The 27285-nt window shown below is 46.1% G+C and overlaps 1 protein-coding gene across 4 annotated transcripts; it reads left to right on the top strand.

Moving 5' to 3' along the window:
* The first annotated feature begins 384 nt into the window (after window positions 1-384).
* ZNF322 (zinc finger protein 322) lies at window positions 385-24503 on the top strand. 4 transcript variants are annotated; one of them, XM_019425143.2, is made up of 5 exons: window positions 385-687; window positions 1354-1435; window positions 1567-1655; window positions 16993-17062; window positions 20120-24503. In XM_019425143.2, exon 5 carries the CDS (start codon window positions 20302-20304, stop codon window positions 21508-21510), a length of 1209 nt encoding a protein of 402 aa, XP_019280688.1. In that variant the 5' UTR covers window positions 385-687; window positions 1354-1435; window positions 1567-1655; window positions 16993-17062; window positions 20120-20301; the 3' UTR covers window positions 21511-24503. The 4 variants fall into 4 exon arrangements, with proteins under 4 accessions (XP_019280688.1, XP_019280687.1, XP_019280686.1 ...); XM_019425142.2 differs by having other exon boundaries at window positions 1354-1415; XM_019425141.2 differs by lacking the exon at window positions 1354-1435.
* The last annotated feature ends 2782 nt before the right edge of the window (window positions 24504-27285 follow it).

Raw genomic sequence — 27285 nt, forward strand, 5'->3', positions numbered from 1 at the left:
TCCGCTGCGCTGCGGGCTCCTCCATTTCTCCCAGGTCCTTCGGGGTGTTTTTCGCGGGGTCCGCACTCGTCTCCGTGAAGCTACTCCTAGCTCGAGTCCTCCTTTAACTGCCTTGAGGAAAGGGCACGGAAATCAGACACTGTCATTTAAACAACGTCGTTTCCTCTTAGACCAGGTGGCCGCGGAGCACCCACCTCCCCCCTCAGCCCAGGACCCCAAGCCTCCGAGGAACTCTCCATTTCCTGGCCAGCTCCGCCCGGAACCGCCGAGGGCCCGCAGCGCAGGCGCCCCGGGGCCCCGCCCCGCTACACGGGCTCAGCCCCCATTGGCCCAGAGGCTGGGGGCGGGACGCCCCAGCCGCCGAAGCAGGGGTGATCATGTGACTCGCGGGGGCGGGGCTGCGCCGGCCGCTTCCCAGCCTGGCTGAAAGGGCTCGCGTAGCCGGCCCTGTCGGCCCTTAAAGCGGTCAGTGGGCGGCCTGGCCCCGGCTCCCCTCCCGAGCCGCGCAAAGGGAGCTGCTCCCGGCTCTCGTCCGCCCCCCAGGTTTGCTTTCCTTCCCTTCCCGAAGGTGGGCCCCGAGGTCCACTGCCGCGGAGGCTGCGGCCGCCGGGAAGCCCAGAGCCGAGTGTCCGGAGACTAACCGGAAGTGCGGTCCCAGGCGGAGGGGCGGTGCCGGCGGCTGCCGGGGTAAGCGCGGCCCGCGGGGCCTGGGAGGGGCGCGGCCGCGGGGCCCGGGGGGAGTGGGAGGGGGGCGGCGGGACCAGAAAGCAGCCCCCGCCGCCTCGCCGGCCCCCGGCCTCCGCAGGGCAAGAGCAGCCTCTGCTACTCGCCGCCGAGCGGGGTCTGTGACCCCCAGCCACCCGACGGCGGACCGAAAGACGGTCAATGAAAAGTTGAAAGATGAGAAGCTCGGTACGGTCGCTCCGGGAGATAATAGTAAATATTAATTACCAGGCACTTTTCTAAGCGATCTGTATCTCTTCCTACGGGGGGGGGGGGGGGAACCGAAGGACCTTGAACGAAGTCCACCCCCTCCCCCAGCATCTTAAAGGTAGAGATTAGTTATATTGCACTCAAATGTGCAGAAGAACAGAACCATCTGGTGTTCAACCACCTTATAACTATTCTTGGAAAGCTACATTGTATATAAAATGGTACCGTATACACTTGTCAACTACGTCTTGGCCTGTAGAGTGGTTAGAAGAATGGGTCCTTGACCTCAGAAGTTGAGGTAATGCAAACAAAAGATAATTAGCAGAAAGAAAAATTTAAACAAACAAGTGAAACAGGACTCAGGGCTTTCTTCAGTTAAAGTTAGTCATTGTCCAGAAGGATTCTTGGTGTTTTGTCTAGAGCTGGTTGGGAAGGACCTGATGGCCGCCAGCAGCAGGTGCCTCTTGGAGGAGAAACAAAATGTAAGCAAATGTGGGAAGAGGTAAGATGTGGTTGAAGGATGCTGACCAGACTGGGGAGTAAATGGGAGCAATATTTAGATGGCCAGCTCCAGAAAAAATACAAATTTCACCAAAAAACTATACATTTCTGCATTATTGATTTTTCCTCCAGGAGAGGGCAGAATTGCGTGCCGTGAATACTTATGGACCAGAGACCTTTTGAAGCCAGAAGGAACACTGTCTCGAGTCTTTGTTGTTACGGTAAGTGGCATACCAGGTTGCGTGTTTCTAGATAAATGTGGATTTGGGAGGGGGAAGGAGAGGTGGGACTGAGGGCCTGCCTAGGAGTGGGAGAAGATAACATGAAAAAGGGACTGATACTCTCTTAGCTCCTGAAATAGCAAAGTGATAAAACTGGATCCTATTCTACTAACTTGAATGTATTTTCTACTTCTTTCCAACATGGATACTCGCAACAGGCTTGTAGTAATTGCTTCTTGGTTGATTTGCGGCTCAGAACAGGCAGTATGCTCAGTGCTTGGGCAGACTCCGTAGTTAAAAGATCGAAATTTAAATCGTGGCTCTTCTGCTTACTAGCTGTGAGTTCTTGGGTAATTATTTAACTGCCCTAAGCATCAGGTTTTCTATCTGTTAGGTGCAAATATTGGTATTAATACCTATTTTATAGAGTTCTTGGGAAGATTAAATGAGACAGTCCGTGCCATCAATTAAAAATAAATGAAGGGGGGCGCCTGGGTGGCGCAGTCGGTTAAGCGTCCGACTTCAGCCAGGTCACGATCTCGCGGTCCGTGAGTTCGAGCCCCGCGTCGGGCTCTGGGCTGATGGCTCGGAGCCTGGAGCCTGTTTCCGATTCTGTGTCTCCCTCTCTCTCTGCCCCTCCCCCGTTCATGCTCTGTCTCTCTCTGTCCCAAAAATAAATAAAAAACGTTGAAAAAAAAATTTAAAAAAAATAAATAAATAAATGAAGGGGGGAGTCGACGGGGGGCTCAGTCAGTTGAGCGTCCGACTCTTGATTTTGGCTCAGGTCATGATCTCACAGTTCTGTGAGTTTGAGCTCTGAGTCTGGCTCTGCTTGGGATTCTCTCTCTCTCCCTCTTTCTGCCCCCTCCCGTATCTCTCTCAAAATAAAGAAATAAGCTTTAAAAAAGTAAAAGAAAGGGGACAATCCCTAGCCTCAGGCCTGATACAGTTGGCATTACCTGTTTTTTAGATTAATCTTCTGTCACCTTTGTCTCTTTGTCCCATGCATCCTTAACCTTGCACTTTGAAGTTCTAAACTCAGTTTCTCTGCCTGGACTTTTATTGCCTGCCTGCTTACTCTGCACACTGTGACTCTACCGATGGAAGAGAGAACCAGTGTCTTGCTAGGGTGAGATAAGAGAAACCTCTTGGAAGAGGGTACCCTGAATCTAAGACTTGCAGGATATGTTTGAGTTTGCCGAGTGGACCAGCCAGGGCTGCTAGCCTAGCCAGTTGCATTGCCCTGGGGGTTCTGAGAATTATGACGGCCCTTTTTTTTGTCGTGCCGTTTGGTCATAGGTTTCATTCAACGGCGTATCCTAGATCCTGGGGATGTTGCAGGGGACAATAGACTAAGGCCTAACCCTAATGGAAGTTATATTCTAGTAGGAGGGAGAAACAAATGAACAGGTATAAAATATATTCCACATCGTTGGATGGGAAGTGCTATTAGAGAAATGGAACAGGATAAGAGGACCCCGCTATCTCACATAAAGTAGTCCAGGGGGTGCCTCCTTTTGAGGAATTAATGTTCAGAGACTGGAATCAAATAAGGAAGCAAGCTACTTGGGGGGAGAGCATTCTAGGCAGAAGGAACAAGTGCCAGGCTCGCGAGGCTGATGGTAGGCAGGGGTGCCACAGGACGTAGAACAGCGAAAACCAGGCTTTATTCTGAGTGTGCTACGAAACCATTGAAACATCTTGGAGCTCAGGAAGTTTGGACAACTAGACTGTATTTTGTCTTCTAGGTGCTGACATCCAAAAGACTGAGATGCGAATAAGAAAATGATTTCCTTATGTTTTAAGTTTTTTCTTCTTGGTGCCCCCCGTTTTATTGGCTACTTAGGGCAGATAGGCTACCCTGGCCTGTTAAGTCGGGAATACTCTGATTTCACTTACCAGGCTATGACCAGACTCAGAATTCTCTGTTTCCACTCTGCTCCCCTTTTGACCTTAGCAGTCATACTGCAGTAATACACATTTTATTTTATCTTTTTAATGTTTGTTTATTTTTGAGAGTGAGAGAGACAGAGAACGAGCAGGGGAGGGGCAGAGAGAGAGGGAGACACAGAATCAGAAGCAGGCTCCAGGCTCTGAGCTGTCAGCATAGAGCCTGATGCGGGGCTCGAGCTCTTGAACCGTGAGATCACAACCTGAGCTGAAGTTGGACGCTTAACCGACGGAGGTACAGGCGCCCCACACAGCTTAAAAGACAGAACGTTCAGGGGCACCTGAGTTATTGTTTATGATTTAGCTAATTAAGTTTAAATGGGCTTTGAACAAGGCTTTGCACAAGAGACAGACACGGAGGATAGACTCGATAAATATTCGGGTTTTCATGTGTGTGAAGATGGAATGAAGAAAATAATAGAGCCTGTCATTCATCGAGCATCCCTTGATTCTCAGGCATGGAGCTGGGTCCTTAGTGGCAGCGTCTCGGTTGTCATGGCAGCTGCTTACGGCAGGCCATGGTACCTTACGTATTTTATCACAGGGGAAATGGAAGCAGAAGGAAGGTAAGTACTTTCCTTACCCGGGTTCCTGTGTCTACAGGGGAGCCCAGTGGGAATTTGAACCAAAACCTGATTCCAGAACTTGAACGTTCAATGTTAGCACAATATATCAACTCGCTGCTACCGTGTTCTTTAAAAAACAAACTGAAATATCTGTTAATTTGGAAATAATTTCAGACTGACACAAAAGTTGCAAAATCATACAGAGTAGTCCTGTACCCTTTGCCCAGCAGTCCTAAATGTTACCGTTGTACTGTGTTTGCGTTACGATTCTGTGTGTGTCTGTATTCACCTACATATGCATACATGTGCGTTTTTTTCCTGCACTTTTTGAGAGTAGGTTATAGCCATAATGATTCTTGTCAAACTATGAGAGAATGAAGCCCTGAAGTCTTACGACAGGCTAAGCCCTAAAGTCTTAAGAGAATTAAGCCCTAAAGTCCTAAGGTATGTAATGAATTAACTGCTTTCTTGTGCACGTACAATGCTACTAGCTACATGCCATTCTTGGGAGAATTGAAAAAAACAGTTACTCAAATCATTTTCTGTGGAGCTTCATTCTTTCCTCGAACCCCAGCTGAGAGAGCCTGTCCTAAATACTCAATAGTTCCTGTCTTAAAAACAAGGCTGTTCTCTTACCATTACAGCTATCAAAGTCAAGATATTAACTCATGTAATATTATCTTATTCAAATTTACCCCATTGTTCCACTAATGGCCTTTTCAAGAAAAGGGAAAAACCCGGTTCTTACAAAGATCAATCCACCACCCCCCCCCCCCCATTTCATTTAATTGTCATGTGTTCTTGCTTGTGGCACACATATCCTCAGACTTTGTCTTTCATGACCTTGACTTTTTTTAAGAGTTTAGGCCACGTATTTAGTAGGATTTCCTTCAGTTTGGGTTTGTCCGATGTTTCCTCGTGATCAGATTCAGGTTATACGTTGTTGACAAGGTGGCCCAGGGGTGCGTTCTGTACTGCACGTTCTAGTAGGAGGCAAGTTATATACCATGTTACTGGTGACAGTGACTTTGATCACTGGGTTTAAGTCGTGGCTTCCAGGTTTGTGTCCTATGAAGTTACTCTCCTTGTCTCTGTAATTATTAAATATCTAGTAGGGAGATATTTTCAGATTGTGTCAATATCCTGATCTCACAAACTTTATACCCACTAGATTTTTACCTGAAATAATTCATATTCTTCTTTTGATTGGACATCGTGACTTTTAAAATTACATCTTTTCTTCTACGTTTAATTGTTGGCTTTTTAGTATAAGAAAAACTCCCTTCTCTATTTGCTTTTATATATATATATATATATATATATATATATATATATATATATATATGTATAGATTCATGGATTCTTACTGTGTTACTAGCTTATTGCTTGTTTTGATGTTCTGTTTGTTCCGGATTTGGGTAATAGCAGCCCCCTCGGCCTGGCTCCTGGGTCCTTTTCCCATCTTGTCACTACTTTCTGAGCACTTGCTTATTTTCTGGCACAAGGTGCTCCGGGCTCATCTTGTACTTTCTAAAGCCCGGAATCAACATTTCTCCCAGGAGCCCTGATCGCTTTCAGGGGAGAATGGTGTTTAGAAACAAGACCTGAGTGCTTGGTGTGCTCCTTACCACTAAGATTTCATGCTTTCTGTGACCTTTCAGCAGACATTATTAGAAAGATAAAATAAACGTGCACTTTGACACATACATGCATTTCTGTGTTCTGTATATACTTAAAAACTTGATCTCTGAGGCGCCTGGGTGGCTCGGTTGAGCATCTGACTTCAGCTCAGGCCATGATCCCACAGTTCATGAGTTCGAGCCCCACACTGAGCTCTCTGCAGTCAACACAGAGCCTACTTTGGATCCTCAGTCCCCCCCCATCCTGCCCCTCTCCCATTCATGTGCTCCCTTGCTCTCTCAAAATAAATAAACTTAAAAAGTGTTTTAAAAAATTTGACCTCCTGATACTTCTAATTCCAGGTAAACACTAGAGTTCTCTTTTCTATATTTGTAACTCCCTTCTCTGACGATAAGGAATCTGTGTGCCATTTTGCCAGTAGTATATTTACTTATTTGTTCAGTCCTAGGGTATACAGTAGGTAGTACATCTTCACCACCACAGGGGGAAATAGCCCTGCTAATTAGAGTGCAATAATTGTTGATAGTTCTTTTTATCTTCAACTTGGGTTTATATTCTTAGTATCATATTAAAGTACCATTTGAGTGTGTCGCCTTCTGGGGATTCTTCATTTGAAACACTGACTCATTTGTTTCGCTTGTATTACATTGTAACATTTTGCTCAGGCGTCTTGCCTGTTTACTTACTGAGCGTGTGGAATGTAACAGTTGTGAAAGTAAAAACGTGCGTGTGACAAACAACGTAGGTTCGCGGAAGCGTGACTCTCCCTCCGTCACCTGTTGACACCAGTTCCGTTTTCCTGTGCTCTTACTGCGGCTTCGCCCCCCACGGGATAGTAGCCACGCGCGTTAGTGTCTTCTTTCACCTTTTCCAAAGCTGTCTGTGGCCAGATGAATAGATACATGTGTAAGTTTTTTATTTCTACTTCGTTCTTACACAAAATGGAGTGGATGTTTTTCTTGTTTTTTTTTTTTTTTTTTTCCTTTTTGAGAGTGGGGGGAGGGGCAGAGAGAGGGAGAGAGAGAAGCCCAAGCAGGCTCTGTACTGTCAGCAACGAGCCCGATGCGGGGCTCAGACCCACAGATGGTGAGACCGTGACCCGAGCCGACACCAAGAGCCGGACCCTTAACGACTGAGCCACCCACGCACCCCACAAAATGTGGCGTGTGTTTCTCGACTGTTGTTTTTTGAAATTTATGGTATATCCTGAAAATCATTTCGTGTCAATTCACAAAGGTTTTCTTCCTTGTTACAGGTGCGTAGTACTCTGTTATACCAGGTTTGTTCGACCACTTTGCTTCACATGGGCGTTGAAGTGGTTTAAATATTTTCAAACCGCAGACCTTGGCTACGGTGCGCAACTTCGTGCTTGTATATGTTTAAATCGTTGGAGATGTATCTTCAGAGCCGATTTCTAGAGATGGGACCGCTGAGTCAGATACAAATGCAGATCTAGTTTTAGGAGCGCTGCCAAACTCCCGGCCAGAGCGTCGTGTCAGTTGGCCTTCCCTCTAGCAACACAAGCGTGTCTGTTGCCCCACAGTTTTGACGACAAAATGCGCTGTCCTACTTTTCAATGGATGCCGGCCTGATTGGTGAGAAACAATATTTCACATACCTTTTTTAATTATTTCATTTTTTTAAATAGACGTTTTTGAGAGTACTCGTAGGTTCACAGCAAAATTGAGTGGAGAGTGCAAGCAGCTGCCTTACGTCCTCTACCCGCCCCCCCCCCCCCCCCCCAGCCTCCCCAGCTGTCTGTCAACCTCTGGGACCAGAGTGCTACAGCTGTTACAGAGGAGCCTACATTGAGATGCCATTATCCCCCAAAGGCCTTGATTTACTTGAGGGTTCGTTCTTTGTGTTGTACATTCCGTGGCTTTGACAAATGTATAATGGCGTCTGTCACCATTTATGGTGTCACAGAAGAGTTTCACTGCCCTGAAAATCCTCTGTGCTCCGCTTACTCATCCTTCTCCCCGACCCCTGAAACCACTGATCTCTTTCACCAATGCCATAGTTTTGTTTATTCTAGAATATCATGTACTTGGAATCGTACAGTTTGTGGCCTTTTCAGGCTGGTTTCTTTCACTTAGCAATATGCGCATAAGGTTTCCCCAGGGCTTTCCCTGGGGAACATTCCTATTTCAGCTCTAACCGATGTTCCGTTGTCTGGATGTGGCACCGTTTGGTTATCCTTTCATTGACTGAAGGGCATCTTTGGTGCTGCCGAGTTTTGGCAATTGTGCACAGAGCTGCTGTAAACATCCTTGTGCAGGTGTTTGTGTGGACATCACATCTTCAGCTCCTTTGGGTAAATACCAAGAAGCACAGTTGCTGGACTATGTAAGAGTGTGTTTAGTTTTTGTGTGTGTGTGTGTGTGTGTGTTTAATGTTGATTCATTTTTGAGAGAGACAGTGTGAGTGGGGGAGGGGCAGAGAGAGAGGGAGACACACACAATGTGAAGAGTCTCCAGGCTCTGAGCCGTCAGCATAGAGCCCGACGTGGGGCTTGAACCCACTGACTGTGAGATCATGACCTGAGCTGAAGTTGGACACTTAACCGACCGAGCACCCAGGCACCCCAAGAGTGTGTTTAGTTTTGTGAAAAACCACCAAACTGCCTTCCAGAGTGGCTGTACCATTTTGCGTTCCCACCAGCGATGGATGGGAGTTCCTGTTGGTCCACGTCCTTGTCAGCATCTGTTGTCAGTGTACTGGATTTGGGTCATTGTAATTTTTAGTGGTATCTCGTTTTAACGTTCAGTTCCCCAATGACATACGATGCGGAGCATCTTTTCATATGCTAATTTGTCATCTGTACATCTTCTCTGGTGGGCTGTCTGTTCAGATCTTTTGCCCTTTTTTTAATCAGGAGGTTCCTTGTTGGGTTTTAAGAATATAGAAATGCATTGTATATTTTGGGTAACAGTCCTTTATCAGATGTCTTTTGCAAATATTTTCTCCCAGTCTGTGGCTTCTCCCAGTCTGTGGCTTTAGACTGTGTCTTTTACAAAACAGAAGTTTTTAACCTTAATGAAATCCAGATTGTTATTTCTTTCATAGGTCATTCCTTTGGTATTTTATCTAAAAAGTTGTCTTTATTTCCCCCGTGTTATCGTCTAGGAGTTTTATAGTTTTGTGTTTTACATTTAAGTCCATGGCCTATTTTGAGTTTATTTTTGTGAAAAGCGTAAAGTCTGTCTATTTCATATTCTTGCAGGGGACGTCCAGTTGTTCTTGCCACATTTGTTGAAAGACATCTTTCTGTATTGCATCGCCTTTGCTGTTTTGTCGAAAGATCAGACTACAGCTATATGAGTCCATTTCTAGACTCTCTTCCACTGATCTATTTGTTCTTTTACCAATACTACATGGGTTACTGGAGCATTGTAGCAAGTCTTGAAGTTGAGTAGTGTCAGTCCCTCAGTTTTGTTCTCTTTCAATAGTTTGTTGACTTCTCTGGGTCTTTTGCTCTCTGTATAAACTTTAGGGTCAGTTTGTTGTTAGCAACAGAATAACCTGCAGGGATTTTGATTGGAATTGAGTTCAACCTGCAGATCAAGTTAGGAAGAATTGGCGTCCTGACAGCATAGATGTCAGCATATCCATGAACATGGGATTTCTGTTCATTTATTTAGTTCTTTTTTATTTCTTTCATCAGAGTTTTATGTTTTCTTCATACATACAGAAGTTAGATTAATGCATAAGTTAGATTAATACTTAAGTATATCATTTTGCATAGGTGCTAATGATGTTGCGTTTTTAACTTCAGATTCATTGCTGGTGTGGAAGAAGGTGATTGCCTTTTGTATATTATCTTTGTATCCTGCATGCTTGCTATAATCGCTTAATTAATTCCAGGTTTTTTGTTGATACTTTTGTATCTTCTACACTGACAATCATGTGATCTGGAAGCAAAGATAGTTTATTTTTTCCCATTCTGTATAATTTTTATTTTCTCTTCTTGTCTTACTGTATTATCTAAGACTTTCAGTATGATGTTGAAAAGGAGTAGTAAGAAGGACATCCTTACCTTTTTCCTTGTCTTAACTGGAAAGATTCAAGCTTCTCACCATTAAGTATAATATTAGCTATAGTTTTCTTGTATTCTTTATCAAGTTTAGAAAGCTCCTGTCTATTCCTAGATATTTCATGTACTTTTAATTTAAATTTCTGTAAATATGAGTGAGATTTAACATCTTTTTATGTGTTTGAGAAACATTTTTCTATCTTTTTTGTGTATTTTTTTGCCTATCAGGTTTTTAGTGTTTTTTTTCCCTCAATTTTTAAGAGACCTTTATCTAATAGATACAAATATTCGTTTGTCTCAAATATATGTTACAAACACTTTCTTTCAGTTTGTCATTGACTTTTGACTTTGTTCTTTCCTTTTTACATGCAAAATGCTTTTATTTTAGTCAAATGGCCAATCTTGTGTCATAGGCTGAAAACCTTTCTATACACTGAGGTTATCTGTATGTTTCAGTACCTGTGTGGTTTCAACGTGTTAAATTCAGATCCCTGATCAGTTTGGAATTGATTTTGGTATGTGATGTGGGTATAGATCAAATTGTATCAGTTTTCATGTGACTATCCTGATGTTCTGACATCGTTTATTAAAAGTTCAGCGCCTAGGAGGCTCAGTCGATTAAGTGTCTGACTCTTGATTTTGGCTCAGGTCATGATCTCACAGTTATGAGCTCAAGCCCTGCATCGGGCTCTGTGCTGAGAGTGCAGACCCTGCTTGGGATTCTCTCTCTCCCTCTCTGTCTCTCCCCCACTCATGTGCTCTCTAAAATAAATAAATAAATAAATAAATGAATGAATGAATGAATGAATGAATAAATAAATAAATAAGCAAGCAAGCAAGCAAGCAAGCTAGCAAGCTTTTCCCTGGTAATTTGAGACATAACCTTTATTGTATACTAAATTTCTACGTATGGTGATATCTGTTTCTGGATTTTCTATTCTATTCCACTTACCTTTTTATGTATTCCTGTACCAGAATATTAACATTAGAAGCTTTATACTATATTTTAATGTCTCATAGAGTTAGTCACCCCCCAGTCTTTCTTTTCATAGTTTCCTGGCGATTCTTGCATGTTGGTTTTCCCAAGTGAATTTGAGTAATAACGGTAGCTCAGGCATTCCTGATACGTCTGTGAAGCGTCAGAAAGTATGTACTTTAGGTTTCGGGGGCCATATGGTCTCTGCTCAACTATTTAACTCTGCCTGTGTGAAAGAAGCCATGGGCAATATGTTAATGAGTAAGTGTTACCTTGTTTCAGTAAAACTTTATGGAAACAGGCTGCAGGCCACAATTGACCTGTGGGCCATAGTTTGCTCACATTTGGTCTGGTTCCATGAAGAAGCATATTATTTTTTGTTGTAATTGCATTAATTCACACATCTTTGTACGAGGAACCAACGTCTTCATTATATTGAGTCATTCTATCCAAGAACAAAAGATACCTTTCCGTTTGTTCAGGTCTACTTTTAGGTCCTTCAGTAGTGTTTGAGAGTCTTCCTCTTCTCTATTTTACAAAATTATTTATTTTTGCGTATTTCATATTTTCTGTTATCGTACAAGGAATATTCTCTATCATTGTATGCTCTAGTCGGTTGTCTGTGCACAGAAAAGGGCTATTTGTTTCTGTGGGTGAGTTTTATATCCTGCTGCCTTACTGAATTCTTTTGAGTCAGTTTTAATGTTGATTCTAGAGTTTTCTAGTAATACTCTCATACATCTCCAAACAGATATAATTTTACCTCTTTTCAGTTATTAAACCTCTAATTGACTTTTCGTTTCTAATTGCGTTGGCTAGTACTTCCAGCTCAGAGTTTATTAACAGTGGAGATAGTGGTCATTCTTGACTTGCTCCTGATCTCATTGGAAATGACTAGTTTTTCTCACTTAGGTACTGGCTGTAAGACTAAGGAGTGTATATTTTATCATTTAAAAGGGAGTATTCGTATAAAAAATAAAAGGAAGTATTCATTAATTCCTACTTTCTTGAGTATTTTCATCAGGTATGGATGTTGATTTCTGTTGTGAGTTTCTTCAGTATCTATGGAGATAATTACGATTTTCCCCCATAGATCTGTTAATATGCAGTATTATGTTAATGGATTTCCTAATATTGAACAAATCTTGCATTCCTTGACTAACTCCCACTTTTGTCATGATATATTACTTTCCTTAATGTGATGTTGGATTTTTGTTAGTACTTTTCACTTTAATACTGGGCTACAAAATATTTTTGTACTCTTTGTCAGGTTGATTGTCAATGTTAAACCATTTTCACAAAAAAATTAGAAGTTTTGTGGGGCGCCTGGGTGGCTCAGTCGGTTAAGCGGCCGACTTCGGCTCAGGTCATGATCTCGCGGTCCGTGAGTTCAAGTCCCGCGTCAGGCTCTGGGCCGACAGCTCGGAACCTGGAGCCTGTTTCGGATTCTGTGTCTCCCTCTCTCTGACCCTCCCCCATTCATGCTCTGTCTCTCTGTCTCAAAAATAAATAAACATTAAAAAAAAATTAAAAAAAAAAAAAAAAAAAGAAGTTTTGTTCATTTTTAAGCGCTCTGGAAGATATTTATGAAACATTAGGTTTATTTGGTCTTTGTAAGTTTGTTAGAATACTCTTCTGAAATAATCTAGGTGCAGGAGTGCCTGGGTGGCTCAGTCGGTTGAGTGTCCAACTTTGGCTCAGGTCATGATCTCACAGTTCGTGAGTAAAAAAAAAAATTTTTTTGAATGATCTAGGTCTAGTGCTTTTTTCTGGGGTAATTCCTTAACATCTTTGTTTATTCTGTGCATATTCGTGTTCTAAAACTTTCTGTCTCTGAAGGGGGTGATTTTGGTGAATTGTATTTCACGAGGAAACAGTCTGTTTCATAGACTAGCACATTTATTTGTGCAGAAATCTGCAAAGTGATACGGTATGTGTATGTGGGGGCGGGGTTTGTTTGTTTTAGCTATTATTTATTCCTTACTTTGTAAGCGTGTACTTTCTCCCTTTTTTCCTCATTAAGTTAGCTCGTAGTTTATCAGTTGTTTACGTTTTTTCCAAAGTAGGATTTTGATTTATAATTAGGTTGTTTTTCTCTTCAGTTTCCTGATTTCCGTATTTAATTTTATTTTCTTCCTTAATTTCTTTTGATTTACCTTTTTTTTTTAGCTTTTTGAGCTGAGAATTTAGTTTGTTCATGTAATTCTTTTTATCGATGTAAAAATATTTAGGGGCGCCTAGGTGGCTCAGTCGGTTAAGCGTCCGACTTTGGCTCAGGTCACGATCTCGCGGTCCGTGAGTTCGAGCCCCGCGTCAGGCTCTGGGCTGATGGCTCAGAGCCTGGAGCCTGTTTCCGATTCTGTGTCTCCCTCTCTCTCTGCCCCTCCCCTGTCCATGCTCTGTCTCTCTCTGTCTCAAAAATAAATAAACGTTAAAAAAAAAAAATATTTAAAACTATGAATATTCCTTGGTCACTGCTTTAAATTTATTCCATAGATTATAATCTGTAATATTGTTAATTGTCACTATTTAGAAATTTTGTTTTTTCTCCCCATTTGCTGAAGAGTTTTTTTATTAGTTTATTTTTCCCCATTTAGGAGGGGCTTTTTTAATTTGATGTTTCAATAAATTTTTAGTTTGATGTCACTTTATGGAACTTACTGATGCTCTCTTTGTGACCTACTATATGACAGAATTCTGTGACTGATTCATGTGTGCTTGAGAAGAAAGTTTACTTCCTGTTATTAGGAGATAACTATCCTTAGCTATCCCTAAGATTTACTTACTAATTCGATCAAGTTTTCCGCATCATAACTTATTTTTGTTCTACTTTGTATGTCCATTTACTGACCGTGGAATGTTAAGTTTTCTTATTAATAATGTGTGTATCTCTATTTCTTGTTATGTATTGTAGTTTTTGCTTGATGAGGTTGACTGCTGTGTGATTTGGTGCAAAACCATAACTGTTACAAGTCAAGCTATAGTATATGGCTTTCGACATTAAAAGGTGCCCTTTATCATGTTTCATGTTTTTTGGCTGAATTCTCTTCCTGATATCTTAAAAAAAAACAACCAAACAAACCCTACTTTTATTGTTTCTATTTGCCCCGTATCCTTTTTTCTGTCCCTGTGTTTTCAGCCTTTTCAAATCTTTGTTTTAGGTGTCTCTTGCGTTTAGCATGTAGTTGGGTCTTGCTTCTTGAGCCACAGTAAAAATTTTTTAATGGGTGAGTGAGTCGATTAAGTGTCCAATTCGCCTCAGGTCATGATTTCACACCTCGTGGGTTTGAGCCCCGCATCAGGCTCTATACTGACAGCTCAGGGCCTGGAGCATGCTTCGAATTCTGTGTCTCCTACTCTTATTAAGATAATAAATGTATTTATTTTAAATATTACAATATTTAATATTTTATTAAATAAAAATAATAAATTTTTTTAAAAAATTTTAGTGGGTGAGTAAAACAACTCATTTATCGATATGATTGATGTGTTTGGTCTCAGCGTGATCATATTATTTATACTTGTTTTTTCAACTACTTGTTGCTTTTCATTAAAAAAAATCTAGAATGTTTCGTTTTTGTTATAATGGCTACCTTGGAACATAGATCTTTGTAATGCCTTGGTACCATTTTCTTTTTCTTTTTTCTTTTCGTAGTTTTTTTTCTTTTTTTTTTTTAAGTTTTATTTATTTATTTTCGACACAGAGAGAGAGTGGGAAGGAAGGAGAAAGAGGAAGAAAGAGAATCTCAAGCTGATAGGACAGAGCCTGATGTGGGGCTCAAACTTACACACCATGAGATCATGACCTGAGCAGAATCCAAGAGTCGGATGCTTAACTGACTGAGTCCCCCGGGCACCCCCTTGGTACCATTTTCTTATTTAGCCTTTAATTATCTGGTTCTTCAGGTTTTGGTAGTATACCTTAACTCTCACCTGCCATTAATACAATAACCAGTGAGGTTATATTAGTTTTTTGTTTCTTTTCCTAGTTTTTAGTTGAATTACGTCTATTTTACTAGAATGTGAAATATTTAATAAGACTGCTAATTCAGCAACACTTTACCACTTTTGTCATTGTGGTAAAGTTTTGTGGCATTGTTTTTCTTTTTTTGTTTTTTCTTTAATGTTTGTTTATTTTGAGAGAGATCGAGTACATGCTCCCAAGCAGGGGAGGGGCAGAGAGAGGAAGAGAGAGAATCCCAAGCAGGCTCCGAGCTGTCCGTGCAGAGCCTGACACAGGGCTCAGTCCCACAAGCCATGAGATCATGACCTGAGCCGGAATCCAGTAGGATATTTAAGCTAAGACTGAGCCACCCAAGGGCCCCTAGATGGTATTTTTATTTTCCTTTTTTCTAAAAAACTTTTTCCATCATCTTGAAGGACCTTACATTCCTCTCTGCTCCTTTTCTCCTTCACGGTGCAGCCCAGAAGGTTCCTGTCCTTTCCTTTTTACTTTTCTGAAGGATCGCCACCCTGGGACTGCCTCTAAGTGTGTGCAGGCTGAGTCCCTTCCTTCTGTCCTGCTCTGATCAGAGCTTGAAGAAAACATTTTCTACTTGGAGTGAGTTGTGTCTGTCATAGACTGGTTCCAGCACCCTGGCGGCCCAAAGCCTGTGTCTTCAGCCGGCCCTGCTCCCCTCGCCCTGCTGCCCTGGCCCTGCTCCCCTCGCCCTGTCCCTGCTCCCCTCGGCCCTGCCTCCCCTGGCCCTGCTTCTCTTGGGCCTGCTCCCCTCAGCCCTGCTCCCCTCGCCCTGGCCCTGCTCCCCTCGCCCTGGCCCTGCTCCCCTCAGCCCTGCTCCCCTCGCCCTGGCCCTGCTCCCCTCAGCCCTGCTCCCCTCGCCCTGGCCCTGCTCCCCTCAGCCCTGCTCCCCTCGCCCTGGCCCTGCTCCACTCGGTGGCTTGCCGCTGAGAGCTCACCCGAGGCATTTGGCGAAGGGGTGTGTTTGTTCGGTGCATTTGTTCTTGTCCTTACAGAGCTAGAGGCATGCCGGGGCGGTGTGGGTGTGCGTGTGGGTGTCTGCAGCACCGATACCCCCTCTCGAACTCTCTTTTCTTCCCGTGTTCTGTGTAGTTCTTCCAGAAGTATTCTGTTCTTTTTCCATCTTTAATCCATTTTCTGCCCCTCGACCGAAGTTAGCATGAAGCCCTTGTCATGGAAGCACATAGGTTTTTCTGAAAAATCTAGTTGAACTACGACCTACGGCTTCCCTGACCTCTCGTTTCGGCCTGCGTGGAGTTCAGGCCGGGGGGCTGCTAAAGGGAACAACAGCAACAACAACATCAACATCAACAGAAATTGGGTTGTGCTTGAGGTTCCCGTCTTTCCTGACCTGCGTGCCGTTTCCTTTCCAGAGTCCTCGGGTAGCTGGCCTGTGCTTCCTGGCCAGGTTTCACGAAGATTCCGAGGGGGGCCGAGGATGGCCTGTGTTTACCCCGTCTTACCTGGAGCCAGAGCCAGGAAATAGGTCGTCCGCGTGGTGGCAGCTCTGGACGAGTGTCATGCAGAGCCTCTGCCCGGCCCGTGTGTTGTCTGGGTCTGAGCCCTTCCGCTCTGGCTTCTGATCCCTGGTGGCAGCGGGACCCTCGAGGGACCTGAAGCCTCAGTGGCCCGGAAATGGCAGGTCTAGTCTGCTGAGGGAAGGAGTCGGGGACCGGCCTGGGCACTCTAACTCTCGTGCCCGTCAAGTGCCCGTCATCGGCCGCCTCCTGAGTTGCGTGCGGCTGAAACAGAAGGCGGCTGGGGCCGGTGTAGACTCTCGATGCCCCAGAGCCTGAGGCCTGCCCACAGCACCGAGTAAAGTTGGGCCTTGTTGCTGTGCAGGTTGTCCCCACGGCTGCGGATGGGGCGGCCTGCGTTCCTGCGGCCAGGGTGTCACCTTTGCGTGTGTCTCTCCTGAGATTTGGCCTTGGGGGCCCTTCCCCTCCGTGTCAGAACCCCGAGGAGGACGTAGATTATGCAGATGGTTTTCAGATTCTTGTCCCCTTTCTGGAGAGCCACGCGGGATGGGTTAGGACGATTCATCTCTCAGGACTCAGTGTAAGGGCTTGTGGGAGAACACCCTTAAGTTTTCTTAAGGAAACTTTACCCATTTTCGGAGTCGTCGAGTGAAACGCTCTAGGGCCAAGTCCACTCGCTTGTGACTGTCCCTGTCATACCGTCATGTCTTACAGAAGGCCGGCTGCCGAGAGAGACCGGATTCGCGGGGCCAGGAAGCCAGCCGCTCTCCCAGCTAGCTCCCAGGTAAGCCGCCGTGTCTAGGCCTCAGCAACGTGCGTCCTGTCTCCGGGACTGAGCCCGGGCACAGCGGCACTCGACCCCCTTCCTTTCCCGCAGGGACACAACAGTTGGGGGGGGGGGGGTAGGGGGAGTGGTGCACGCACCGGAGGTGCCTGGTAAAGACCTGCCGTGTACACGGGAGAAAGCGCACACACGACACCCAGACATCCTTGTCGTGCTTCAGCCAGAGGCCTCAACGACCCGAGCACATCACGTATCAGAAGATGGCAGACGCGGTGGAGAACAGCGAAAAAGAGGGGTTGGGAAGCCGGGAGCACGCGGGCAGCTCCCTGTTTTAAACGCGGGGGTCGGGAGAGGCCTCCTGGGAAAGACATTTGAAGAAACAGAGGAATTGAGAGGGCGCCGGGCACACCCCTGGAGGAAGAGAGCTAGGGGCCACACCGGGAGGGGCAGAGGCCCTGGGGAGCGTGGGTGAGGACAGCCCAGAGGCCATGTGGCCAGGTGGGGACGTGCGATGGGGACGTGCGGGGAGCAGGCCGGTGAGAGAGCAGGTGGGGGAGGCCGCGGGGTCAGCAGAGCCGCAGGCTGTTCTTCGGGGGCACAGAGGACTTGCCCTGTTGTCTGGGCTGCTTCTTTGTTTGTATCTTTTTAGAGAGAGTGTGAGAGGGGAGGGGCAGACAGGGAGAGGGAGTCCCAAGCAGGCTCCGCCGGGCTTGATCTCAAGACGCTGGGATCAGGACCCCGAGTCATGACCTGAGCAGAAACCAAGAGTCCGAGGCTTAACCGACCGAGCCCCCAGGCACCCCCACATTCTGTTGTTTTAACACGGGTTCCGCCGGCCGCGGAGCAGAGAGTCTGAGTGTAGGAGGTGGTGACGGGAGGGTGGCCTGAGTTCTGGGGCTACCGTGACGAAGTGCCACAGACTGAGTGGTGTAAAGAGCAAATTTATTTTCTCCCGGTTCCGGAGGCTGACGGTCCAAGATCAAAGCGTCGGGCTTGGTGTCTTCCGAGACGTCTCCTTGGCTCGCGGCCGGCGAGAGAGGCAGTTGGGTTCTCGTTCTGAGAATGGAGCCAGCGAGTCTGCCGATGGCTCCGTTGTGGGGTGTGAGGGAGAAGGTCACAGGAGGACTCCAAGGCTTTGGCCGAGGACCTGAAAGAACAGGAACGGAGATCGGGTGGACGGGGGCGGAGGAGGCAGGGTCTGTGCGCCACCGCCCCGCCTGTGCCGAACTTGTCCTTGACGGGTCAGTAAGGCAGGAGCAGACACGAGGCGTTTCGTTGCAAACCCTAGCGAATAAGAAGCGTCCTTTGTGACACTTCAGGCTTTGGGGGTCGACGATGGCAGCCCCAGGCTACTTGGTGCTTCGTGCGCTGTGTGTTGTTGGTGGTAGTTTCTGGATCACTTGGTCCCTCAGTGACCGCGGTAAGTGTCCCGCTGCAGACACCCGCTTAGCGCTCCGAGACACGCGCGCAGGAGTCAACGAGGTGACCTCTGGCGCTCGGCGCGCTGGTAAATAATAGGAGTATTCATTCTCTCGTGAGGACAGAAATGGGCTCACTCTGAAGGTATTTTACTGGGTGGCAGAGGTCCATTTGATGGATCAGGTTGGTGACCTTGTTCCCTAGGGTACCCATCATCAAATGATCTGGGAGTGTAAGGAATTCTTAACGCCGCAGCGAGAGTCATCTGGAACTTGTAGTTTGGACCCCCAAAAATGTCACGTCTGGAACGGCTTTGACGATCACGGTGACGTGATAGATTTTTTGAAATCGGAGGTGTATACTTAACCGCATGTAGCATAAGCGTGCTGTCTCTTGTTCAAGCTCACCTCCCTCCCCTGCTCCGAGCCGTTGACTTCACTGCTCTGGTAGCCGTGCGTCACGTTTCTCTCTCATTCTGTCCTTCTGCCGTGGTTTCAGCGTTACATTTCTTGCGGACCCGTGTCTGCACTCGAGAAACCGCGCTCATTACTCCCACCCCGTTCCGTTTCCTCTCATCCCCTAAACCTAAACATTAGAACTTTTTTGAGCTGACATTTGAAGCCGTGGTATTTCTTCTTATGTTTATGAATAACTTTTTTTTTTTTTTTTCTATCACAGCAGCCGTCTCCGTGCCCTGCACATGGAGAGCTTACCGAATTGTTGCAGGGAAATTGGAAAACTGATTAGCAGACTGATGACGCAGAAAGCCTTCCACCTTCTAGATCCTTTTGACTCCTTGTTTTGTCTGAATTCAGGTGGCCACTGCTGCTGCCGCTTCTGGAGCTGTTGTGTTTTGGGTTCTGGTCCGTTACGCTTACTAGCGTGCTATACTCAACCCTCCTGCTGTTTTCATGTCACCTGAGTGTGCGGGTGCCCAGTCCTACGCGTCACAGCTGAGGAACCATGGGCTCTGTCCCCAGAAGAGTGTACATACACCAAACAACCTTTGCATCAGCGTTTTCGTAGGTTACTTTAGGTGTCTGTGGATGCAAAATAACTTCTGTTCTAGCTTTGAGCACCTATTATGCGCTATGAGGAGCTGTTCGGCCTCTTGATTATTCGGTTGAAGCGAGGGGAAGGGGAGGAACCCTGGTTTTGAGATCACCCAGGTTCATAACAGAAATAATCCTGACTGGTCTTGTCCTCAGCTGTGTCACTGACCGGTTTCGTATTAGAAAAGAGGAAAACTAACTGGGACGCCTGGGTGGCTCAGTCGGTTGAGCGTCCACCTTCGGCTCAGGTCATGATCTCACAGTCTGTGAGTTCGAGCCCCGCGTCAGTCTCTGTGCTGACAGCTCGGAGCCTGGAGCCCGCTTCGGATTCTGTGTCTCCCTCTCTCTCTGCCCCTCCCCTGCTCGAGCTCTGTCTCTCTGTCCCAAAAATAAAGAAAAACATTAAAAAAAATTTTTTTCTTTAAAAAAAGAAAAGAGGAAAACTAACTGATTTCAACCCTTGTGAAAACTAGAGCACTTATGGACTCTGCTGGAGAATTTCTGTCTTTTTTGCAGTGATTTTTAACTTTGAACATTGTTTTCTTAGTCACAGGAAGATAGATAATATTTCTTCTTTGTCTCACAGGGTTGAAAATACCAAGTAAGGAATTAGTGTATAGGATGCTGGAAACTTGTAGTGACGAACTGCTCATGACTGAAAGGCCTAGAACAGATGTATCTTTCAAGTTCTTACCAAGCAAACAGCTATGAAGAAAACGATGGGTCAAGAAGACCAGTGGAAAACTCCCTAGGAGAGAGCCATAGAAAATGTGCGCTTCGGAAGAGAGATATAATCAGAGAACTCAGAAAAGGAAAATATATCATGGATGCCCTCAGAAGGGTAAAAAGATTTTTATTCATGTGCATGAGATTACGCAAATAGATGATCAGCTATACCAGTGCCTTGAACGTGAGCAAAACTTGTGTGAACGCTTAGCTCTTATTATGTGCGAGAGATCCCACACTGGGGAGAAACCTTACAGATGTGATATGTGTGAGAAAACCTTCGTCCAAAGCTCAGAGCTGCTTTCACACCAGAGGGTCCACAATTACGAGAAACCTTATAAATGCAGCAAATGCGAGAAGAGCTTCTGGCATCACTTAGCCCTCTCGGGACACCAGAGGACACACGCAGGTAAAAAATTCTATACCTGTGACATCTGTGGCAAGAATTTCGGCCAGAGCTCCGACCTGCTTGTCCACCAGCGAAGCCATACAGGCGAGAAGCCGTATCTGTGTAGCGAGTGTGACAAATGCTTCAGTCGAAGCACGAACCTCATAAGGCACCGAAGAACTCACACGGGCGAGAAGCCGTTTAAGTGTCTGGAGTGTGAAAAGGCTTTTAGTGGGAAGTCAGACCTCATCAGCCACCAGAGAACTCATACTGGCGAAAGGCCCTATAAATGCAACAAGTGTGAGAAAAGTTACCGACACCGTTCAGCCTTCATTGTTCATAAAAGAGTTCACACTGGGGAGAAGCCCTACAAGTGTGGCGCCTGTGACAAGTGCTTTGGCCAGAAATCAGACCTTATTGTACATCAGAGAGTCCATACGGGCGAGAAGCCGTATAAGTGCTTGGAGTGCATGAGAAGCTTTACGCGGAGCGCTAACCTGATCAGGCATCAGGCAACTCACACTCACACTTTCAAATGCCTCGAATATGAGAAAAGCTTCAGCTGTGGCTCAGACCTTATCGTGCATCAGAGAATTCACATGGACGAGAAACCGCCCCAGTGGTCTACATGTGAGGGTGGCTTCCTCCTAGGCATGGACTTCGTGGCCCAGCAGAAAATGCGAACTCAGACCGAAGAGCTGCGTTATAAGTACAGCGTGTGCGATAAAAGCTTCCACCAGAGCCCAGCCCTTCTGCAACATCAGACAATCCACATCGGTGAAAAACCGTATATCTGTAATATGGGTGACAAGGGTCTTGAGCTCAGCCCTCCCCATGCATCCGAAGCCTCACAGATGTCTTGATCAGACAGGGAGTTCTAATCCCATAGAAGGTGTATGTACGTGTCCGAGAACTCATAAGATAAAGGACTCTGGGCGAATCTCAGACTTTCCTCGGAGCTCAGACTTCCGTGGGGACCAGAGAATGCAACTGTGGGAAGTTGAGAAATGGTTTGCCCAGAGAGCTACCCTAGCAGGACACTTTTATCAGTCACTCGAGTGAGAAACCTTACAAATGCCCTGAGTTTTGGAAAACCCGTAGTCCAGGCTCACAGCTGATCACCCACGAGGGGATTCGTACAGGTGGGAGACCTTGCAAATGCAGTGAGTGTGAGAGAACTTTCTAGCGGTGCCCGCCCCCCCCCCCCCCCCATCCCACGAGAATTCACACCAGAGGACTTTCTAAATGCCCTCCGTGTCAACAGAGCTTCAGACAGTACGCACATCGCATCGGATGTCAGAAAGCCCACGGTGGGGAGAAACCCCAGCGAGTGCGTAAAAAGCTTCTAACAGAACTGTGACTTTTTTTTACTCTTCAGAGAAGCCATACTGGTGAAAGTGTGTCTATTTGTCTTGACTGTGGCAAATCCATTCATCGGGAGAGCCTCCTTGGGTTTGCACCAAAGAAACCCAATCTGAGGAAGGACCTTACAGAGTCTCTGAATGAGAAAAACTTCTGTCAGTGATCCGCTCTTGTGGTATCCCGGGGCACTCACATAAGTGAAAAAGCCCCTGGAGTCTGAAAAAAGCCTTGTCGGAAACTCTCCTACCTTATCGGGTCCCAAAGAACGTACTCTGCGGAGAACTTTTTGCCAGTGAGAGATCTAAGTGTGTGAACTGTGTACATATAATAGGTATGAAGAGAACTGTTCTCATAGTTAGTTGGCCCGTATGGCAGAGGTGACTTTTAATGGAGTCAGTATGTAAACAGTGTTTAGATCCCCAGGAGCTCGTTCTGGGAGGAGTGAGGGCAGGTCGCGGTGGGCCTCATGGGTAACTCAGGTAAAGATGCTTTTCTTTTATCGGAACCACTTAATGGTTACTTTCGCTTTTTACAATTTGGAAATCCAATAAAGGAAAGGACCGTAACCTTGTGATAGAAGGCGTGACATGTGTTACTGTTGGGGGAAAGGATTGTATTGACTTTGCCTCTGTCCCTTTTTTATTCTTGACCAGAATGGGGACTAGCGTGTTGATGGTAGCCTGGGAACCATTTGCTAGTAGTGAAAAGAACTGAACGGCCAGGGAGGAGTGACCCTAGATCGAAACTGTCCCCCCAGGTTCCTCCTGCGGAGGGCCAACCTCATAAAGAGGCAGAGTAGTCAGCTTTTGTATTTTAGTGTGAGTTAAGGCATCCCCTCAAAAGTTTCCTTTCCCTGAAATACCTTTGAGATGATCGCTGGTTTTCGAAACCTCAGCTTTAGAGATTGATTTCTTTCCAACTCAGAAGTGCAAATTTCAGCAGAACCGTCATGACGTTGCTAGCGTGCACGTTGTTGGGACCTTATCACGTCTCTTTCAGTGATGAGACCCGCTCTTCAGATCCTCGCAGGCTGATTAAGGGAAACCAAAAGAAAGGTTTAAGCCTGAGTAGGCACAGAAAAGAACACATAATGATGCATTATTAATGGAGGAGCTAAACTTCTTGATTCTGATTATCCCGACTCCAAAGCTGGTGTTCTTTTCACTCTGTTAACCCTGCTGTTGATAGCAAATCAAGCCCCATAATGATACGCTTTTCGTTTATTTCAGTTCTGCCAAGAAAAGAGAATACTTTTTATTCCCAGGGAAAGGATTGCAGTCACCACAACGCAAGGTATCTGTTTGGCTTGGGGTGTAGGATTCTAAATGCTAGAAGGGAAAAGTAGTTGGCAAATTCATCAGAGGTTTAAGGATGAGCACGTATCTGCAATTTACCAGGATAATTATGATGATCTTTAACATTCTCTAGAAATACTATCATTAATCCAGGGATTATTAATGGACAATTCTGAGGGGTTTTTTCCTTCTCTCAGATTAAAAGACATTTACTATAAATCCTTAAGATTCCTCCAGTATCTGGGACTATAGACTGGTGAGTCAGTATGTTGTTGCTAGTCTGGGTTCTCTGGTTTATTTTAACAAATCCCCGAACTCCAGAGTTGGCATTCGGACTCATGGGTGGCCAGTGGCTACCTTGTGTGTGGCTCTAAGCTTTGATCCTAATGACTGGTGGATGATCTTGATAATCTTAGGGTCAGTGGATAGAGCATATAGTGATAATAAGGAATCTGATTCTAGGGGATTTTTTGTTTGTGTTTTCGTTTTTGCTTTTTTGTTTTTTTTGTGTTTGAAAACAATTGCTGGAAGTTTATTCGATCTGACGTGTTTTAGTAATTTTCACACACAGCTCTTACACCATGAAAAGTGGCCCAGTGTGACAAAACACGCAAGATGTATTTGTTTCTCTTCGGTGCAAATCATGCCCGTCACTAGTGTATGTTTGACAGTTGTAATACTTAAAATAGTATTGGGCGCATGGCCTGGTGGTGATGACAGTTAGTCCGTGTGGCTACTTGTTAGTCATTAGAACTTGGAGAAGGGGACAGAGTTTGTATCGTCGCCAGGGCAGTGACCCGCCCCTTCTTTCAACTAATCTTTCCGGTAATTGTCTCTTGTCTTTAAGTAAATTAAGGATGGACCATCCCTCAAAAGGAGAACATTAGGGGTATGAGACAGGTCTGAGGGTGAGGGCTTTTAACTGGGGGGGAAAAGCTGTTGGTGTTGTTCATAGAGCATAACCTGAGGTTGGAGAGGACCACTGGGGAGCCTGTAACCAAAACTAGAAGGTAACTTCTGGGATGGATGGAGGTTCTCTTGAGACAGTGCCAACCTAAGTCTACCTCAGGTAAGTAGTTAGAGTACCTTTCAGGATTTCAGACCAAACGAGACACTTGTATTCAGTCAATGTATTCCTATGCTTTAATGTTTTTGTTTTCCCTTAATTCTTAAATAAACTTTTATTCTGAAAACCTCTATTTTTGTCTCTACTAAGAAAAGGCATTTCCCCTACACTTGCGTTAGAATAAAGCCGATATGGAGGAATCCTTCCGCAGTGGACACGGATCAGATCATTGCAATGCCCACGTGAGTATCTTAGAATGTTGCCAGCTCTACCTTAATTAAATACACAGAACAAAGGACTAAAGTTGACGTTCACATGGCCCTTCGGCCTGGTAGAGGCGATCAGGGCCATTAGAACGGCTCTAGAGTTCCAGGAGTTTTTGAGGCGAAAGCGGAGAAGTGAACAGAAACCTGGAAGGAATATTGTCTCTGCTCTGCTGGGGATACTGGATCCTTCTGGAGCCTCTGCCAGGCATTACCTAACTAACACAGGAGAGAGTCACCGCTGAAACTGACCATGTTTGGGGCTAAAATTCAGTAACAGCAAAACATCTGTTTATGTGAGTAACCTGCAACCTCAGACTCAAGACAAATTTTGAATTTGAATGTAGAATGCGCCCGGGGCGCAGTTCTACCTCTCCCCTTGGCGGAGTGGTGTCGGCGGGGTGGCACCGAGTTCCCCCCCGTTGTCACGTGTGCCTCCGTTTGTATCTGTTTGCTCCCCTAATGGAATAGGTTTCAGGGTTTTAAGTGGCTTTTTCATTGTGAGGAAACAAGAGGGAGGTATGACAGCCAGCGGACGAAAAGGGGAAGGGAAAATGGCCCAGCTTCGGCTTGTTTTCCTTCTGGCTTGCGGGTAGAGAGGTGTGCCCCAACGAGGCCTGCAGCCCTCCTGCTGCTCTGTCCCCCGCCCGACATTCAGGTGGGCAGTGCTGAGACGAGCCTGGGGAAGCAGCCATTTCCCTTGCGAGTGACGGGGACAGAAGTGATGTCTCGGGAAGTGGAAGAACGAAGGTGCATCCCAGCGCCCACAGAGGCCTTCAGTGTTTGTCGAAAATAGTTCTTTCTCCTTGAGGGAAAAAACAAAGCTTGTCACGCAGTAGAAGCTTGCTGTTTCATGCCCCAAGCGACAGCTTTGGCCTCGCCTTCCAGTAGGACTCTAGAAGCGGTGGGGCAAGCTGAAAGCGGTTGACCCTTGCCGAGGCCGTCCTTCCGTCCTTCTGTCCTTCTGTCCGGCAGGGGAACCTTGACACGGAGGGGCTGCACCTGCTAAGGTCAAGTAACTGGCGGTTAAGGTCTAGGGAGGAAAGGAGAGGACCCGTGGGGTAGCTCCTGTTTATTACGTTCCGTGCCCATTTTGAGAAATCTCCGCAGCCCTCGCGTACCTTAACTCCTGGCTCAGAAGGTTGTCTTAACATATCTGAAAACGAGGAGGAGCCTTCGTATGAAATCCTAAGTGGACCTTCCTGGTTGAATCCAGCCCCTGTTCTAAACGGGGAGCCGCGACGTGCGGACGGAGGACGTTGGAGCTGCTCGTGGTCGGTTCGGGGGCGGCAGGGCCTTAGGGTTCGCCAGTGGGCGGTACAAACCCTGTGTTTCTGGCCGAGCGGGGGACTGACGGAGTTTGGAACAGTCGCCGCTGGCCTCCTCTGCCCTCCTCGGCGCCCCCATCGGATCACCTACACGGAAAAACAAAATCTGGCAGTCAGGGCCCTCCTGACCGCTTCAGCACAAATCTTTTTATCTATCCCGCCTTTCTTCTCCCAGAGGAATAAATGTGCTGACTCCTTTAACCTGCCCAGCCCATGCTGCCACCGCCTCTGGAACCTACTTCATTTGTCTTTTCTGTAGGTTTTTAAAATTCATTTCCTTCATGGAGATTTTCCCTCGTGTGTTCAAATATGTGCAGATGCCCTTTTGTACCCGGTTTAAAAAAGAAGAAAAGGTTTGGGTTGCCTTTAATCGGCTGGTGTTTTTTTTTCTTTCTTCTTCCCCTTCCAAAATTTACCAGCTTAAAGTCTATACTGCTTCCATTTCCAAGTGTTCATTTCCTATCATGCTACAATCTGCCTTCTCTCAATTTTCTACTTAGCTGCTTTCCCAAAGATCGCTGATCTTTCAGCCGAAGTGCAAGATGTGCTCTCCAGTACTGCAATTCATCTGCCTGCCTCTTTTCTCTGTCTCTGGCAACGGGGGAAGGCATGGATTCTCACCCCGGCTCCCTTCCGGACATCTGTTGTCCTCTCCCCAGGCCCTCACGCCCCCACGCCCCCACGCCCCCGACGCCCTCTGGCCACGCCCCCAGCCCTCTGGCCACGCCCCTGCCACGGAGCATCCACGAGGGGTTGCGCTGATTCCTCCCCGCCTCCCAGAGATTCTGTGGCGGGTGAGGAGGCTTCGTGTTGCCCCTGCCATCTAGGGCTTGTGGTTCGCATTTCTCCGTCCTCCATTCGCGCTCCCCTCACTGCGGCCCCTCCACGCCTACTTCCTGTGTCTGTGTGTTGGGCCCAGTTATGTGTGCCTGAGTTCCTGTGTGTGTTTGTGTCTGAACCTGTGTCCCTGTGAATGGGGGTCTCCCGGGCTGGCCTGGCCGCAGCTCTGCAATGAGAACCACATGTATAAAATGTGTCGTGTGCTTCCGCTGAGTTCTGTGTGTATATATGATATGTTTAAAATCTTGTGCATTGTTTTGTCGGTGTTAACAGTGTAAATTAAACGGAAAACCACTGGAAGGTGTTCACTACACACACGGAAGAGATCAGGAGTTCCTTTTCCTCCAAAGACAGTAGATAAAGCAAAACGCAAAGTGCAGAAACAGATCTGCATTATATAGGAATTTACTGTACTTAAAAAGTGTCATTTTGGATTAGTGCAGAAAGGATGAGTCAGTCACTCAGTAAATGGTGTTAGTCAGAT

Source organism: Panthera pardus, unplaced genomic scaffold (assembly GCF_024362965.1).
Source record: "Panthera pardus isolate Hobbes unplaced genomic scaffold, ASM2436296v1 HiC_scaffold_17, whole genome shotgun sequence".
Classification (NCBI taxonomy): Eukaryota; Metazoa; Chordata; class Mammalia; order Carnivora; family Felidae; genus Panthera; species Panthera pardus.

What these genes read in the sequence shown, in the direction of transcription:
- ZNF322 (XM_019425143.2), top strand. Translation starts at nt 20,302, where the DNA reads ATGTGCGCTTCGGAAGAGAGATATAATCAGAGAACTCAGAAAAGGAAA.